The sequence below is a fragment of the Lipotes vexillifer genome, unplaced genomic scaffold, assembly GCF_000442215.2.
Source record: "Lipotes vexillifer unplaced genomic scaffold, Lipotes_vexillifer_v1.1 scaffold1011, whole genome shotgun sequence".
NCBI classification, from domain to species: domain Eukaryota; kingdom Metazoa; phylum Chordata; class Mammalia; order Artiodactyla; family Lipotidae; genus Lipotes; species Lipotes vexillifer.
The window spans coordinates 3,954,910-3,970,821 of NW_006787698.1; the positions used below are offsets into that span (position 1 = coordinate 3,954,910).

The 15,912-nt window shown below is 39.3% G+C and overlaps 1 protein-coding gene across 1 annotated transcript; it reads right to left on the reverse strand.

Moving 5' to 3' along the window:
* Nucleotides 1–263: 263 nt before the first annotated feature.
* On the reverse strand, nucleotides 264–9,534 carry LOC103073799 (zinc finger protein 558). The gene is made up of 6 exons (XM_007460634.1): nucleotides 9,504–9,534; nucleotides 8,859–8,947; nucleotides 7,810–7,936; nucleotides 2,151–2,246; nucleotides 1,531–1,637; nucleotides 264–1,046 (listed from the first exon to the last, which is right to left on the reverse strand). The coding sequence occupies exons 1-6, from the start codon at nucleotides 9,532–9,534 to the stop codon at nucleotides 264–266; spliced, it is 1,233 nt and encodes a 410-aa protein (XP_007460696.1).
* Nucleotides 9,535–15,912: the final 6,378 nt, after the last annotated feature.

Genomic DNA, 15,912 nt, shown 5'->3' on the forward strand with positions numbered 1-15,912 from the left:
TCTTCAGCCAGCAGTAAAGTAGATGACAGTAGCTCCTGCTGACATCTTGACTACAATCTCATGAGAGTTCCTGAGCTAGAACTACACAGCTAAGCTGGTTCTGAATTCCTGACCTATAGATAATAAATGTTTGCTGTTTAAAGCTACTATGTTTTGAAGGGAAATTTGTTATGCAGCAACAGATAACTCATACATCTAAGTGTGAGTTATCACAAGTTGTCTGAGAGATAAGAAATCAGTGAATGCTTTCCCAGTTATTGTAGTCATATCCACCTATTATGGATTCTCTTGTGCACAGAAAGGTAAGAGTTAGTGGTGAAAGACTTCCCACAATGATTACATTCATAGGGTTTTTCTCCAGTGTGAGTTCTTACATGTTTCTTAACAGCTGAGAGATTATTAAAGGCTTTCCCACAGTTACTGCATTCATAGGGTTTCTCACCGGTATGAATTCTCTTGTGCACAGTAAGAGAAAAGCTACTGCTAAAGGATTTTCCACACTGATTACACTCATAGGGTTTTTCTCCAGTATGAGTTCTCATATGCTGTGTGAGATATGAGCTCTTCCTAAAGGTTTTCCCACAATCACTGCACTCATAAGGTTTCTCTCCTGTATGAATACTGTTGTGCCCAGTAAGGGAGGACCTCGTGCTGAAGGCCTTGCCACACTGATTACATTCATGGTGATTCTCCCTCGTATGAATTCTCTTGTGGCTTTTGAGGTTACAACTAGTGCGGAAGACATGAAAACACTGGTTACATTCGTAGGGTTTTTCTCCAGTGTGGATTCTCACATGCAGTCTGAGGGAGGAAGGATCATTGAAGGCTTTCCCACAGTCATTGCATCCATAGGGCTTCTCCCCATTATGTATTCTCTTATGAATAGTGAGGTAGGATCTACTGCTGAAGGATTTGCCACACTGATTACAGTCATAGGGTTTTTCTCCAGTATGAATTCTTTTGTGCTGAGTAAGGTTAGATTTTGTGCTGAAGACTTTAAAACACTGATTACATTCATTGAGTTTCACTCCCAGATGACTTCTCTCCTGTTAAAAGATTAATGAAAAGTATAATTTATAATATTTTTTAATATTCAATGCTGTTATACAAATTCTCTCTCCCAGAAATTCTGTTACAGTATTATAATTGATGTTTTGGTTACCTATTTTAAATGCCTGTCAAACTGGGCTTCTGCCCAGCTTGAGCTCTTAGAAGTTAAAAAAAAGAGAGACAGACACATTGCCACAAGTCCTTATCATATTCACAGAGCATTTTCTGATAAATTTAAGACCACGTTATATTTCGACAGTCAATATTTTAATCACATTTAAGGAAATATTTACTTGTGGAAATTCTCAGTAAAGAAACAAGTCTGGAGTTAATTTATAGTTTTCTCCAAATTCACAACTGATTTACAGTATCTCTTCTGAGACACCATTATCTCATATGTAAATGACATTTCCCTTTAATGACTCTCCTGTTTATTCTGTGGCTTTTCTAACTTATGGAATTCTCCTACTGTGAAAAAACAGCAATCAACCATGTTAGTCTTACCACTTTTACACCATTAGAATGTTCTTTTCTAAAAACGTGCTTCTTAGGAGTTAACCATTTTGCTTTAAGTACCGTCTCCAAATCTGAAACAAATTGAAAAGAAATTTAAGCTGACGGAGAAAAGAAACACAAAAGTACACACGAGTACAGACAGACTGAGGGATTAGGGTTTTTGAGCAAGTTTGCAATGAAAGGGATATAAGTATTCAAATTACAGGTATTAAAAAAGGATTCTAAAAGGATTAGGACTGATCAGAGATTTACAAAGGGAGGAATTATCAGGAAGGTAAAGTAGGAAGGAGTTGGACAAAGAGCTCATATGAGACTTAAATTTAAAAAGGAAAAGAGACATCTTTATTTTTTCCCCCTCTGAGTCCAAAGTAAAGTATGAGATGTTGAACAGAAAGTTAAAGAGGAAAGAAAGAAGGTGCATGAGGAAGCTCATGACAAATGTTCATGGCCATCTCTGTCAGAAACAAAGGACATTTTACGAAGTTCCCTGATTGCCATTTCCAAATGTAATACTCCCATGCCCTGAATCATTGGCTAGAGCTATTCCTCAAAAAGACTATTTCTCATATCTTCCTAGTGCTCACCTGGACAGGTGCCTGGAAGAATTCCTGTTTCCTCTGCCATCACCTTGTCTTCTTGCTCCAACTGGGAGATCAGACTGGGTTTATCAACATGATACCCTATTTGCGGAAGAAAGCCATGTTATAGGGGGGCTGTGCAAGTGACAAGCAACTGCATGAAACTGAAGCCAAGAATTCTGAAGACGGGCAAGTGTGGCTTTGGGAGCAATGAAATAATTACATCTAAATTCTAATGAATATAGTAACTCTCAGGAAACAAAAATACAAGCAACTCATTCAATATCCAGGTGACAGGGCACACATAGGTCCAAAGTCCATGCCCAGGTTTTTTAAAAATTTTATTTATTTATTTATTTTGGAGCAGAGAGAGGTTTATTGCAAGGCCATGCAAGGAGATGAGGTGGCTCATGCCCTAAAAAGCCTCGAGCTCCCCAAAGGGTTTTGGCAAATCATTTTTAAAAGTCAGGTGGCGGGGGGCAGGGGAGTTGCAAGGTATATGATCAGATCGTGCACAATTCTGATTGGCTGATGATGAGGGAACAAGGTGGTGTCACAAGGGTTAACTTTATCAGTCCTCAGGCTCCAGGAGGCCTGGGACTATGTGCTCATGGTCATCAAGTAGTTAATATCTTCCATTTGGTGGTGGTGGTGTGTGTGGGGGAATCATGCCCAAGTTTAAATACACACTTCAAAAGCTATAAAGGTTTTACATATGGGGAATATAAAGTCAGGGTAAGGAAATATTCAGTTCATAGGGAAGGAATTAAACAGAAAGCTCTATGAGCATGGGGACCATGTCTGTCTCCATCACTGTACTCCTACACCCCAGTAACAGACCCAGAAACAGACACATGCTTGACGTCTGGTGAGAAATGATGACAATGAAAATCATGGAATATGGAACTTCAGAAGTCCCCCTCTCTATGAAAACAGTGAATAAACTGGCAAAAACTGTCAGAACAACTTTATCACAACTCTGAAAACTTATCAAAAGTCTACAGCAACCAGGAAAATGCTTAATCGAAGACAAAAAACAGCTGACATTTTAACTGACCCTTGCCTCATCCTCTACTCCTTGCTTTGGCTGTGACACTGAAGACAACTCCTAGTACTAGAGGGAGTAGGATGGACCTTATTCTCAACAAGCTGTGGTTGTTTGTTTTGACCTTTCTGGTGGCTCCCTGAAGGACTGGCTCAAAGGGCTTGCCTTTACTTATCTAACCCCAAACTCTCTGAAGGCTGAGCTGGTTACCCAGTGGACATGTGCTGAAGACATTAAAAGGCAATATATTAGCCACTACTGCCTGAGGCAAGTGGAAACAGCAAAGGAAAGCAAAAGGCAAACCAAGAAACCTGGAGGAAAAGTATAGAATAAAATGTTTTGCGGAATTTTTGAAAAGCTTTCTGAAAAGCTCCCTCATATTCCTTTGAATCTAGAAAGCCATGTGCATACCCAGGCTTGGGCACATGCTCAGAAAAGACATGAGAGGGCACTAAGTCCTCACCTTTGGCAGACCTTCAGGCTCTGCACAAACAGGAAGTGAAAACTAAGGCAGAGTTATAAACTGCTTGATTTTGAAGGTATGCCCCTGCATAGAGAGACTAGGAGTTTTTAAATTTTTGTTCCAAGTGTTCAAGGAAATCTGATAAATCACTAGCTAACCATTAAGCTAACAGAACAGAGTCTTCAGTGGCCACATCAACAAATACTGACATTACAAAAATGAGTTCAGAAATATCACTAAACATACATACCACACCAACTAAAACAAGCAACAACAACAAACTCTAGGGATGGGGAAAAATGTGATTCCAGAATAACTATGTTGTAATATTCCAAATGTCTAGTTTTCAACAACAAAAAATTATAAGGCAGGCCAATACACAAAAGTATGGCCCATTACAGGAAAAAACCCCCAAAATTTAGTAGAAACTATCCTTCAGGAAGTCCAAACATTGGACTTGCTAGACCAAGAATTTAAATCAACTGTTTTAAATATGCTTAAGGATCTAAAGGAAACCATAAGAACAAATCCTGACCAAACAGAAAACATCTTAAAGAGACAGAAATTATAAAAAGAACCCAAACAGAAATTATGGAATTGAAAAGTACAATAACTATAATGAAAAATTCAGAAGAGTGGTTCAACAACAGATTTGAGCAAGAAGAAAGAATCAGTAGCCATGAAGACAGGACAACTTATATTACTCAGTTTGAAAAACAGAAAGAAAAAAAAGAATAAACAAAATATGACCAGCACCTAAAAGACCCATGGGATACCATTAAACATACCAACACACACATAATAGGAGTCCCTTAAATGAAGAACGGGCAGAAAGAATATTTAAAGAAATAATGGCTAAAAACTTCCCCAAATTTGATGAAAGGCATAAATGTACACAACCAAGAAGCTTAACAAACCCAAAACAGGATAAATTCAAAGAGTCAGAATCCATCCTGAAACACATAATGAAACTCTGGAAAGACAAAGACAGAGTATCCTGAAAGCAGCAAGAGAGAGGAGATTCATCATGTGCACAGGATCATCAGTGAGAGTAACAGATAATTTTGAATCAGAAACCACAGAGGCAACAGGCATTGGGATAATATACTCAAGCTGCTTAAAAAAAAAAAAAAAAAAAAAGTGAACCAAAAATTCTGTCCTTCAAAAATAAAGAAATGAAGACATTCCTATAAACAAAATCTGAGTGTTTGTCACTAACATTTCTATCCTACAAGAAATGCTAATAGGAGACTTCCAAGCTGAAATGAATGGGCAATGAATACTGACTCAAATCCACACAAAGATATAAAGAACACCAATAAAGGAAAATAAATAGGTAAATATAAAAGTCAAAAACAATTGTTTGTTTTGGGTTTGTAACTCATGTATGTTTGGCTATGACTCCTCTTTTTTTCTAATATGATTTAAAAGAGAAATGTCTGAACTAAAAATTATAAATCCATGTTAATGAAACAATGTATAAAGTTATAATTTGTAAAAAACAAACAAACAAAAAACAGCATAAGGAGGGGCACAGCTATACAGGAGCTAATTTTTTGTATACTGTTGAAATAAGTTGATATGAAATCAAAATAGATTGCTTAAAATTAAAATGATAATTGCAATCCCTCAGGCAACCACTAAGAAAATAACTAAAAAATATAAACAGAAATGAGAAGGGAATCAAAATGGTCCACTACAAAATACCTAACACAAAAGTAAACAATAATGGAGGAACTGAGGAATAAAAATAATATAAAGCATGTAGAAAACAAACAGCAAAATGACACAACTAAGTCCTTCTTTATAAGTAATTCAATTAATGTAAACAGACTAATCTGTCCAATTAAAAGGCAGATTTTGGCAGAATGGATAGAAAATAATCAATTATACACTATCTATAAGAGACTCACTTTCTATCTAAAGACACTAACAGGTTGAAAGTCAACAAGTGGAAAAAGATATTCCATATAAACCACAGCTAAAAAAGAGAGAATGTGACTATACGAATATCAGGCAAAATAGACTTTAAGACAAAAATTCTTACAAGACACAACAAAATATATTATATGATGATTAAAAAATCAATTAATCAAAAAGATATAATAATTACATATACGTACCTAACAACAAAGGTTTAAAATATACAAATTCAAAACTGACAGAACTGAAGGGAGAAATAGAGTTCTACGATAATAGTTGCAGACTTCAATGCCCACTTTTAATAATGGGTAGAACAACTAGTTAAAAGACCAACAAGGAAACAGAGGACTTAAACAATCCTATAAACTTACTAGACCTAACAGACATAAAACACTTCACCCAACAACAGAACACACATTCATCTCAAGTGCCTGGAAAACATGCTCCAGAATAGAGCACATGTTAGTCCACAAAACAAGTCTAAATAAATTTAAAAACAATAAAATCATACAAAGTATCTACTCTGACCACAACAGAAGCAAATTAAAAATAAGCAACAGAGGATATGTATTGAAAAATTTAATATTGTTAAGATGACAATAATAACCAAAATCATCTACAGATTCAATGAAATCGCTATCAAATTTCTAACAGCTTTTTTTACATAAATGGAAAGGCGATCCTAAAATTCATACGGAATTGCAAGGCATCCTGAATAAACAAAGCAGTCCTGAGAAAGAACCAAATAGGAGGAATCACACTTACTGACATCAAAGCAATGGTAATGTGGTACTGGCACAATGCTAAACACAGATTAATGGAAAATAGTTGAGAGTACATAAACTCGCATTTTATGGTCAAATAATTTTTGACAATTGTGCCAAAACAATTCAATGGGGGAAAGAATAGTCTTTGCTACAAAGATGCTGGGACAACTGGATTAATAAATGCAAAAGAATGAAGCTGACAATTTCTCCTAAGCCATATAAAAATTGACTCAAAATAGATAAAAGATTTCATTGAAAAGGTAAAACTATAAAATTTTTGGAGGAAAACATAGAGCTAAATTTTCAGGACCTTGGTGGCAATAACTAGGTATGATACCAAATGCACAAGAAATAAAAGGAAAAAGTACATAAATTGGACTTCATCAAAATTAAAACTTGTGTATCAAAGGATACTATCAAGAAAATGAAAAGATACCAGACAATGGAAGAAATCATTTGCAAATAGGATCTAGTATTCAGAATATAATAAACCTCTAAAACCCAAAAACAAAAGAGATAACCCAATTAAAAAATTGGCAAAGAACTTGAATAGACATTTCTCCAAAAACGATATACAGCCAACAATTACATGAAAAAAATGTTCTGTGTCATTAGTAATTAGGGAAATGCAAATCAAAACAACAGTGAGATACCACTTCATACCCAGGAGGATGGTTATATTCAAAAAAGCGAATGTTGAGGAACATATGGAGAAACTGGAACGCTCATATATTGGTGCAACTGCTGTAAAAAACAGGTTGGCAGTTCCTCAAAAAGCTAAACATAGTAATCTATAACCCAGAATTCCACTCCTAGATACGTAGTCGAGAGAACTGAAAATAGGTGTTTGAACAAAGACTTGTACACAAATATTCAAAGCAGCATTATTTACAATAGGCAGTAAGTGGAAACCACCCAAATGTTTATCAACCAAATGAACGGATAAACAAAATGTGGTATACCCATAAAAGAGCATGTTACTCAGTCATAAAAAGGAATAAAGAAACTATACATGCTACAACATAGCTAAACCTTTAAACATTAAGTTGCTTGAAAGAAATGAGACATAAGGGTCACACATTTTATGATTCCATTGATATGAACTGCTCTGAATAGGCAAATCCATAGAGATAGAAAGCAAATTAGTGGTTACCAGTACTGGGGAGTGGGGAAGGTAACAGGTACTGGCCACTTAATGGGTACAGGTTTTAGGAGTGATGCACAACACTGTGAATTTATCAAAAGCCACTGTACAACTGATTCACTTTGTTATAAAGCAGAAACTAACACACCATTGTAAAGCAATTATATATACTCCAATAAAGATTAAAAAAAAGAAAGCCACTGAACTGCGTACTTTAAAATGATTAAAATGGCGAATTTTATGTTATGTGAATGATACCTCAATTTTAAAAAAGTCTTGTTACCTGAGTCATTAAATAAATGCAGGAATGATGTCAGGCTTACCAAGTGAAGCCAGGTTCCTGCAGTTCTCCAGCATCACATCTCTGTACAGTGTTCGCTGAGAAGGGTCCAGCAGTGCCCACTCTTCCTGGGTGAACTCCACAGTCACATCCTCAAAACTCACCAAGTCCTAAACCACCACAAACATCATGGCTTAGCCAAGGACCAACCCCACCAATGTGGACAGGAAAAGAGCCAAGGATGAGAGAGGAGTAGGGACAGGGAATCCAAAGCAGAAGCTGTATGGGCAGGGTTCTGATCTCTGCTCTCAACTGCTCCTAGGGTCAGCCCTGAACTCTCTTCTCCTGTCTATACATGCCCACCCCCAATGTTAAATGTGCCTCTAACACACAGGTGATTTTCTTTCCCAGTGAGACTGTGACATCCTGCAATCGAATTCCCCTCAATCTCAAAGGATGAGCATAGGCCTAGGACATTGCAGAAATCAGAGAAGTACTTGGTAAATGGATGAATGATGCCCTAACGGCCATCACCAATTGCATGAGTTTAGGACACAGTCATGTCTTTCCTTAGCTTCCCCTTGAAACTCTCAGAAAGGGGGAGGAGAGTAAGGAGGGAAGGATTGGGAGTTCGGGATTAGCAGAGGTAAACTATTATACACAGGATGGATAAACAGCAAGGTCCTACTGTATAGCACAGGGAACTATATTCAATATCCTGTGATAAACCATAATGGAAAAGAATATGAAAAAGAATACACACACACACACACACACACACACACATTCTGTCACTCTGCTACACAGAAGAAATTAACAGGGCATTGAAAATCAACTATACTTCAATAAAATTAAAACAACAACAACAACAACAAAAACCTCTCAGCAGAACATGGTATAGACAGTGACCCTGGAGGAGGCTCTACATTGCAGTAAATGCTGACATATGCTAACACTGTTTGGGTTGCCCCAAACCCTCCATCAGATGCCCAAAGACCTGATTTGGCTCTGATGCTGCAGGTCACTGAAGGATAACAAGTCCAACTTCTGGTCAAAGGAATAATGATTTGGAAACAGGAATATCTGACTCACCTGTAACCATTCTGTCAGGAAGCCATTAGCCAACCCTTCCTCCTCTGTGCATCCTTTCTGGTGAGAGGCTGGGTACGGGGAAGACTGAGCTGGAGAAGAAGAAATGTCCCAAGAATCCAGGATTGCCCCCTGTTCTCACACTCACAAATCAGGAGGCTCCCCCACCTACTTGTGATTGACTGTATCCCCAACAGACACAAATGACTATTCCCACACACAGCACATACCGACACCCAAACACCCACACCCAGCTTCCACAGGAAAACGGAACAGAGCACTGTCTCACCCAGGGCCAGAAAATAGGGCCAAGCGCCCTCCCACGCTGGAGGAAAAGACTTCTATTTCCATTTTGCAGATGAGGAAACTGAAGTCCCAAAGGACACCACTGTTATTTTTTTTTAAGTTTATAGAAAGAATTAGAAGTATAAGTCAAAAGCTCCCACACATTCACCACACAAGTGACATCTCCAGAGACACTCAAACCAGCTAAGTCCCAAATCCCAAGAACCACAGAGTCAGGCACCAATGACCTCCAGGTTCCTGGGGTAACACACCCACCTCAACTTCTCAGTCCCTTCCCTCTACCTGCTCTGTGGTGCAGGGGCCTTTAACACCTGGGCTCTGAGGGCTGACTCCCAAACTCACCACAAGTGGGGGACAGTACCATGGTCGCCATCCTGTGATTCAGACAGTAAGTTTTCCTGAATAACAGGGAGCAGAAGAACGAGGATGCTCCTCCTCTTATCCCCACAGTGCACTCAGGACAGGGCTCTGGAATAAACGGAAAGCACAAAGTGTTCACAACCAACTTCCCTCTCCAGGGTACTGAGGACAAATCTTTAGCCTGTCCACCATTTCCTCCTTCAAAATGCGTCTGCCTCTGCCCACAATGGTGGCTACTTCTCCATCCATCTTAAAACCTCAGCTTCACTGAGTCTCAGGGCACATTCTTCCCATCCATGTGTTTGTGGTTGTCACAAACACATTCCCAGCTACAATCCCTCATTCACTGGAGACTCTGGCCCCTGACTCCCAATATCCTTTCAACCTCCCATCCTACCGCACTCGAATGACATCAGAGCCCAGGAGGGTGGCCCTCATAGTACTGAGTCTGTCCTCATTCCACCTTGGCCACGCACTTCCCCAGGCACCACCCTAGACCTTGTTATCACCGGACATGATTCTACACCTACAACAATAGTTCAGAAATTTCTCTCTCTGAAGCCAATCTCCCAAACTTCAACCTTGCTCATTCATGTTCTTCTTTCACTACATGTGTTCTCCCACGCAAAGGGCTCAGTCCACACACTCTCCCACCCTCCTGCTAGAGCCACCTCCTCTCCTCATTTTTTACTTTCCCAGCTTGGGTCTCACTGTCCTTCATTTCAACAAATTTCCTCACCCCTACCTCCTACGTTCACTCTGGCCCAGCAGAACTCCAACCAGGCATGGTTCCAATCATCTGCCTGCTCATGGCAACATCTGGGCAGACCAACCTGCACAAGAGTGGTCATGTTGCCACCTCTAGAAAAACACGGTCAGCAACATGAAAAGAGCCCTCAACACCGCAGGGCAATTCTATAAGTCAATGTAACTTCCTACTCGTGAACCCTTCTCTTGTCTCTTTAAATCTCACACAGCCTCACCTTTTCCCTCTATGGTTATCAGCTTCCCGAATAGCTTGAATGATCCAAGCTTCCTGGTATTCACAGCCACACTGAATCAGGGCTGACCTGTGTGACCAACAGAAAATTGTGGAGATGACTTCTGAGGGTAGATCCCTACAAGGCACTGCAGCTTCTGTTTAGTCTTCTGAACTGCTTGCTCTAAGGAAAGGCAACTGCCATATTTCAAAGACACTCAAGCAGCCCTGTGGAGAGACCTACTTGGAAAGGAACTGTCCCCTCCAACAGTCAGCACTGATGTGCCAGAACGTGAGGGAACCTCCTTGGAAGTGAACCCTTCGGCACCAGTCAAGCCTTCAGATGACTGCAGTCCCAGCTGATAACCTCCTGCAGCCTCATGAAAGTCCCAAGCCAGAACCTTCCAGCTAAGCTGCTCCTGAATTCCGGAAGAACAAAAACTGTGAGAGATGGCAAATTATTATTGTTTTAGTCACTAAGGTTAGGGATGCTCTGTCATGCAGCAATACATAACAAATACACCCTCACTTTCAGCAGATGGTCCTGCACCTTACTTCTCAAAGTCATCTCCACGAGAAGGAATCTACCTTCATATCTTGCCACCAAAACTATATTCTGCACCATGGTTTCCTCCCTCTCTCGTTATAAACCAGGACCTGCCTTCTCTATAACATTGGGCTCTGCAGTTCTGTTCTGTGTTCCACTCCATCTGCCTTTTTAGGAGCTGGACACCATCGATTCTCTCTCCTTTACCCTTCCCTTCAAGCTCTCCCACTCTACTGGACTCCCTCACACCATTTAAACTCAATGAAGGGTTTTTGGTAGTGAGACATATTTATCCTAAGGGCATAGTTTTCTTTCTAGCTACCACCCAGTCTGTCTCCCTCATCATTTTTTTTTTAACTCTCTGTCTCATTTCCTCATGTCCCACCCACTCTGAGACACAGTTTAATTTGGTTTCCACCACTACCAATTCAATCAGTAGAATCATCATTGATCTTATTCACAGGACGAAGATGTAGATTGCAACTACACTGATACCATTTCTTATCTGTCAGATCAACAAAGACACAGGGGACCACATCTTTCATTGGCAAGGCTGTAGAAAAAAGCACTCTCATACACTGTTGGGGTAGAACTCCTATGGAAGGAAATTTGTTATCCTCAAGCAAAATGCAAAAACATTTATCATTTCCCTGTCAATCACATTACAAGGAATCTATTTGAAAGATACACAAATACTAAAAGACAAGAGCGAGGTTATTCACTGTAGCATTATTTATAATATCAAAGGATTGGAAACAACACAAATTGCTATATATAGGAAATTGGTTCAGTTAACTACGGAATATCCTCATAATGAAGAAGCATGAAGCCAAAAAAAGAAAGATACGATCTCTAGGTATTGATGGAGAGTTTTATCTCCAATAAATTTAAATGAAAAACAAAAACAACAACAACAAAATCAAGGTACAAAGCAATAGAAATGGAATGTTTCCTTTCTATAAGGGAAGGCCTCCTCTCCCTGGAGTTACAGAATACAACGTAACTCCATAAAACCAGCTTCTCAAGGTCTCTATCTGTGTCCTTCCTGCATCCAAAAGATAAAAGCAATAAAGTGAGTGTGTGCAGGGAGGCGAACACTGGACACTACGGTTGAGTGTCCAGGTGAAAAATTGTTGCAGAGAGTCTTTGACTCCTGGGCCTGTGGGGTAGACAGATTAATGCCTCTGCCCCAAAGATGTCCATGCTCTACTCCTCAGAATCTGTGAATATGTGACCTTACATGGCAAAAGGGATTTTGCAGATGTTAGTAAGGTTAGGATCTGGAGATGGAAAAAATTATTCTGGAATACACATATTGACCCAATGAAATCACAAGGGTTCTTCTTTATAAGAGGCAGGCAGGAAGGTCAGGGTCAGAGGAGACGTGAGGATGGAAGCAGAGGTCAGAGAAAAAGAGAGAGAGAGATTTAAAGATGTTCTCACTGGCTTTAAAGATGGAGGAAGGAGCCACAAGCCAAGGAATACAGGTGGTCTCTACATGATGGAAAAGGAATGCAGCCCTGCCAACCCATTTAGGATTTCTGACCTCCAGAGCAAGAAAATAAATGTGTATTACTGTAAGCCACTAAGTTTATGGTAGTTTGTTACAGCAGCCGTAGGAAACTTGAACAGCCTCTCATACCAAATCTTCCCTGAGGTCTTGGCGTGAGTCCAGCAGACCCAGATAATTGCTGAAGATCTTCTCCACTCTCTGCAGGTGGAAGAAGTCTACATTCTTCCCACCAGGAACCCAATTTGCCTTTAGGAATAGTTACAGTCATGAGCTGAGGAGTGACAGGAGGGGTGGGATCCAGACACCCCCAAAGCCCCAAGAGGAAAGCAGGCTGGGAAGGTGTCCAGGACACTCTCAGGCCCTGAGTACCCTCTCCAGGTCTTTTGGCAGCTGAAGTCTCCTATTAGGGGAGGAGGGGTCTCTGTTCAGTTTACAGATTCAGTGACTCCTGCACCTGGAGTCAGTGTTGAGAGAGGGTCAGAGGATGGGCCACTCTATACCAGTGTTGCTCAACAGAACTTTCAGGTATGATGGAAATTTTCTATACTTCTGCCCTGTCCAACATGGCAGTTCATATTTTCTATTTCTCTGATGAAACAGAAAATCTAAACAGACTGATCACTAGCAAGGAGACTGAATCAGTATTCAAAAACCTCCCAACAAACGAAAGTCCAGGACCAAGCAGCTTCACAGATAAATTTTACCAAACATTCCAAGAAGGACTAATACCAATCCTTCTCAAACTCTTGCCAAAAGCAGAAGAGGGGGTAGTTCTTCCAAACACAGTTTACAAGGAAAGTATTACCCTGATACTGAAAACCAGACAAGGATGCCACAAAAAAAGAAAATTACAGGTCAACATCCCTGATGAATACAGATGCAAAAACCCTCAACAAAATATTAACAAACCAAATTCAACAATAAATTAAATCATACACCATGGTGTAATCATACACCATGACCAAGTGGGATTTATTCCAGGGATACAAGGATGGTTCAAATCAATCAATGTGATATACCACATAAACAAAATAAAGAAAAAATATGATCATCTCAATAGATGCAGAAAAAGTATTTGACAATTCAACATCCATTTATGATAAAAACTCTCCACAAAGCAGGTATAGAGGAAACACACCTGAACATAATAAAGGCCATATATGATAAGCCCACAGCTAACAATGTACTCAATTCTGAAAAGCTAAAAGCTTTTCCTCTAAGATCAGGAACAAGACAAGGATGCCCACACTCTTGCCACTTTTATTCAACATAGTGTTGGAAGTCTTCACCAGAGCAATTAGGCAAGAAAAAGAAATGAAAGGCGTCTAAATTGGAAAGAAAAAAGTAAAACTTTTTCACTATTTGCAGATGGCATGATTTTACATATGGAAAACCCTAAAGGTTTCATTAAAAAACTGTTAGAACTAATAAACGAATCCAGTAAAGTTGAAGGGTACAAAATCAATACACAAAAATCTGTTTCTTTGCACTAATAATGATCTATCAGAAAAATATATTAAGAAAACAATCCATTCACAATTGCATCAAAAAGAATAAAATACCTAGGAATTTAACCAAGGGTGTGAAAGACCTATATATTGAAAACTACAAGACATGAATGAAAGAAACTGAAGAAAATACAAATAAATGGAAAGATATTCTGTGCTCATGGACTGAGAATGAATGTTAAAATGTCCATTCTACCGAAAGCAGTATGTAATCCCTATCAAAATTCCAATGGTATTTCTCACAGAAATAGAACAATCCTAAATTTTGTATGGAACCACAAAAACAATCCTGAGGAAGAAAAAAGCTAGAGGCATCACACGCCCTGATTTATACTATATAACAAAGCTATAGTAATTAAAACAGTATGGTATTTAGCACATAGCTCAATGGAACAGAATAGAGAACCCAGAAATAAACCCACTCATATATGGCCAATTCATTTATGACAAAAGAGCCAAGAATATACAATGAGGAAAGGGCAGTCTCTTCAAAGAATGCTGTTGGGAAAATTGGAGAGCCAAATGCAAATGAGTGAAACTGGACCACTATCTCATACCATAAACAAAAATTAACTCAAAATGGATTAAAGACTTGAACATAAAACCTGAAACCAGGGCTTCCCTGGTGGCGCAGTGCTTGAGAGTCCGCCTGCCGGTGCAGGGGACGCGGGTTCGTGCCCCGTTTCGGGAGGATCCCACATGCCGCGGAGCGGCTGGGCCCGTGAGCCATGGCCGCTGGGCCTGCGCGTCCGGAGCCTGTGCTCAGCAAATGGGAGGGGCCACAACAGTGAGAGGCCCGCATAACGCAAGAAAAAAAAAAAAAAACACAAAAAAACCTGAAACCATAAAACTCCTAGAGGAAAACATAAGTGGTAAGCTCCTTGACATAAGTCTTGGTGATTTTTTGAATCTGACACCAAAAGCAATAAAAGCAAAAATAAGCAAGTGAGACTACATGAAACTAAAAAACTTCTGCACAGCAAAGGAAACCATCAATAAAATGAAAAGGCAACCTACTGAATGGGAGAAAACAATTGCAAATCACACATCTGATAAGGGGTTAATGACCAAAATATACAAAGAACTCATATAACTCAATAGCAAAACAACAATCAGATTTAAAAAATGGGCAAAAGACATTTTTCCACAGATGACCAACAGGTACATGAAAAGATGCTCAACATCATTAATCATCAGGGAAATGCAAATCAAAACTGCAATGAGATAGCACCTCACTCCTGTTAGAATGACTACTATGAAAAAGACAAGAAATAAGTGTTGGTGAGGATGTGGAGAAAAGAGAACCATTGTGCACTGTGAGAAATATAAACCAGTGCAAACACTCAGGAAAACAGTATGGAGGTTCCTCAAAATTTTTAAAAAGACCTACTATATGATCCAGCAATTCTACTTCCGGGTATTTATCAGAAGAAAACAAAAATACTATTCAAAAAGATCTCTCTCTCTCTCTCTCTCCGTCCTGAATAAAAGAGCATGGTTGGTCACCATAAATTGTGCACCTGAAGAATATCTATTGCATGACAAGCAAACATTCCCCTTAAGAATGTCACAGGAAAGACAGAATGAAAAAGGTGTACGCACGCACACACGCACGCACACACGCACGCACACACACACACACAATTGATAAAACCCAACAGTATAAAATTACTCAAAATGGTTCTCTGCAATATGAATCACCAGACTGTTATTTCATAAAAGTTTAGAGAAACAAAGTTAATTCTTATAGAAGCCAAGTTGTAGAGTACAATCTTTGGAAACTATTGCCCCACCCTTCAATCTGCAAGTTGTTGCTTAGTACTCCTCCAAGTGATTTTAAATAT

Bases quoted from the DNA above. Each gene is read 5' to 3' on its own strand.
- LOC103073799 (XM_007460634.1), bottom strand. From the start codon at position 9,534: ATGGCGACCATGGTACTGTCCCCCACTTGTG. The intron at 2,247-7,809 runs GTAAGCCTGACA...TTCCGCAAATAG, and splicing joins CAGGAACCTGGCTTCACTTG to GGTATCATGTTGATAAACCC. The intron at 1,638-2,150 runs GTGAGCACTAGG...AATTTGTTTCAG, and splicing joins TCTTCCAGGCACCTGTCCAG to ATTTGGAGACGGTACTTAAA.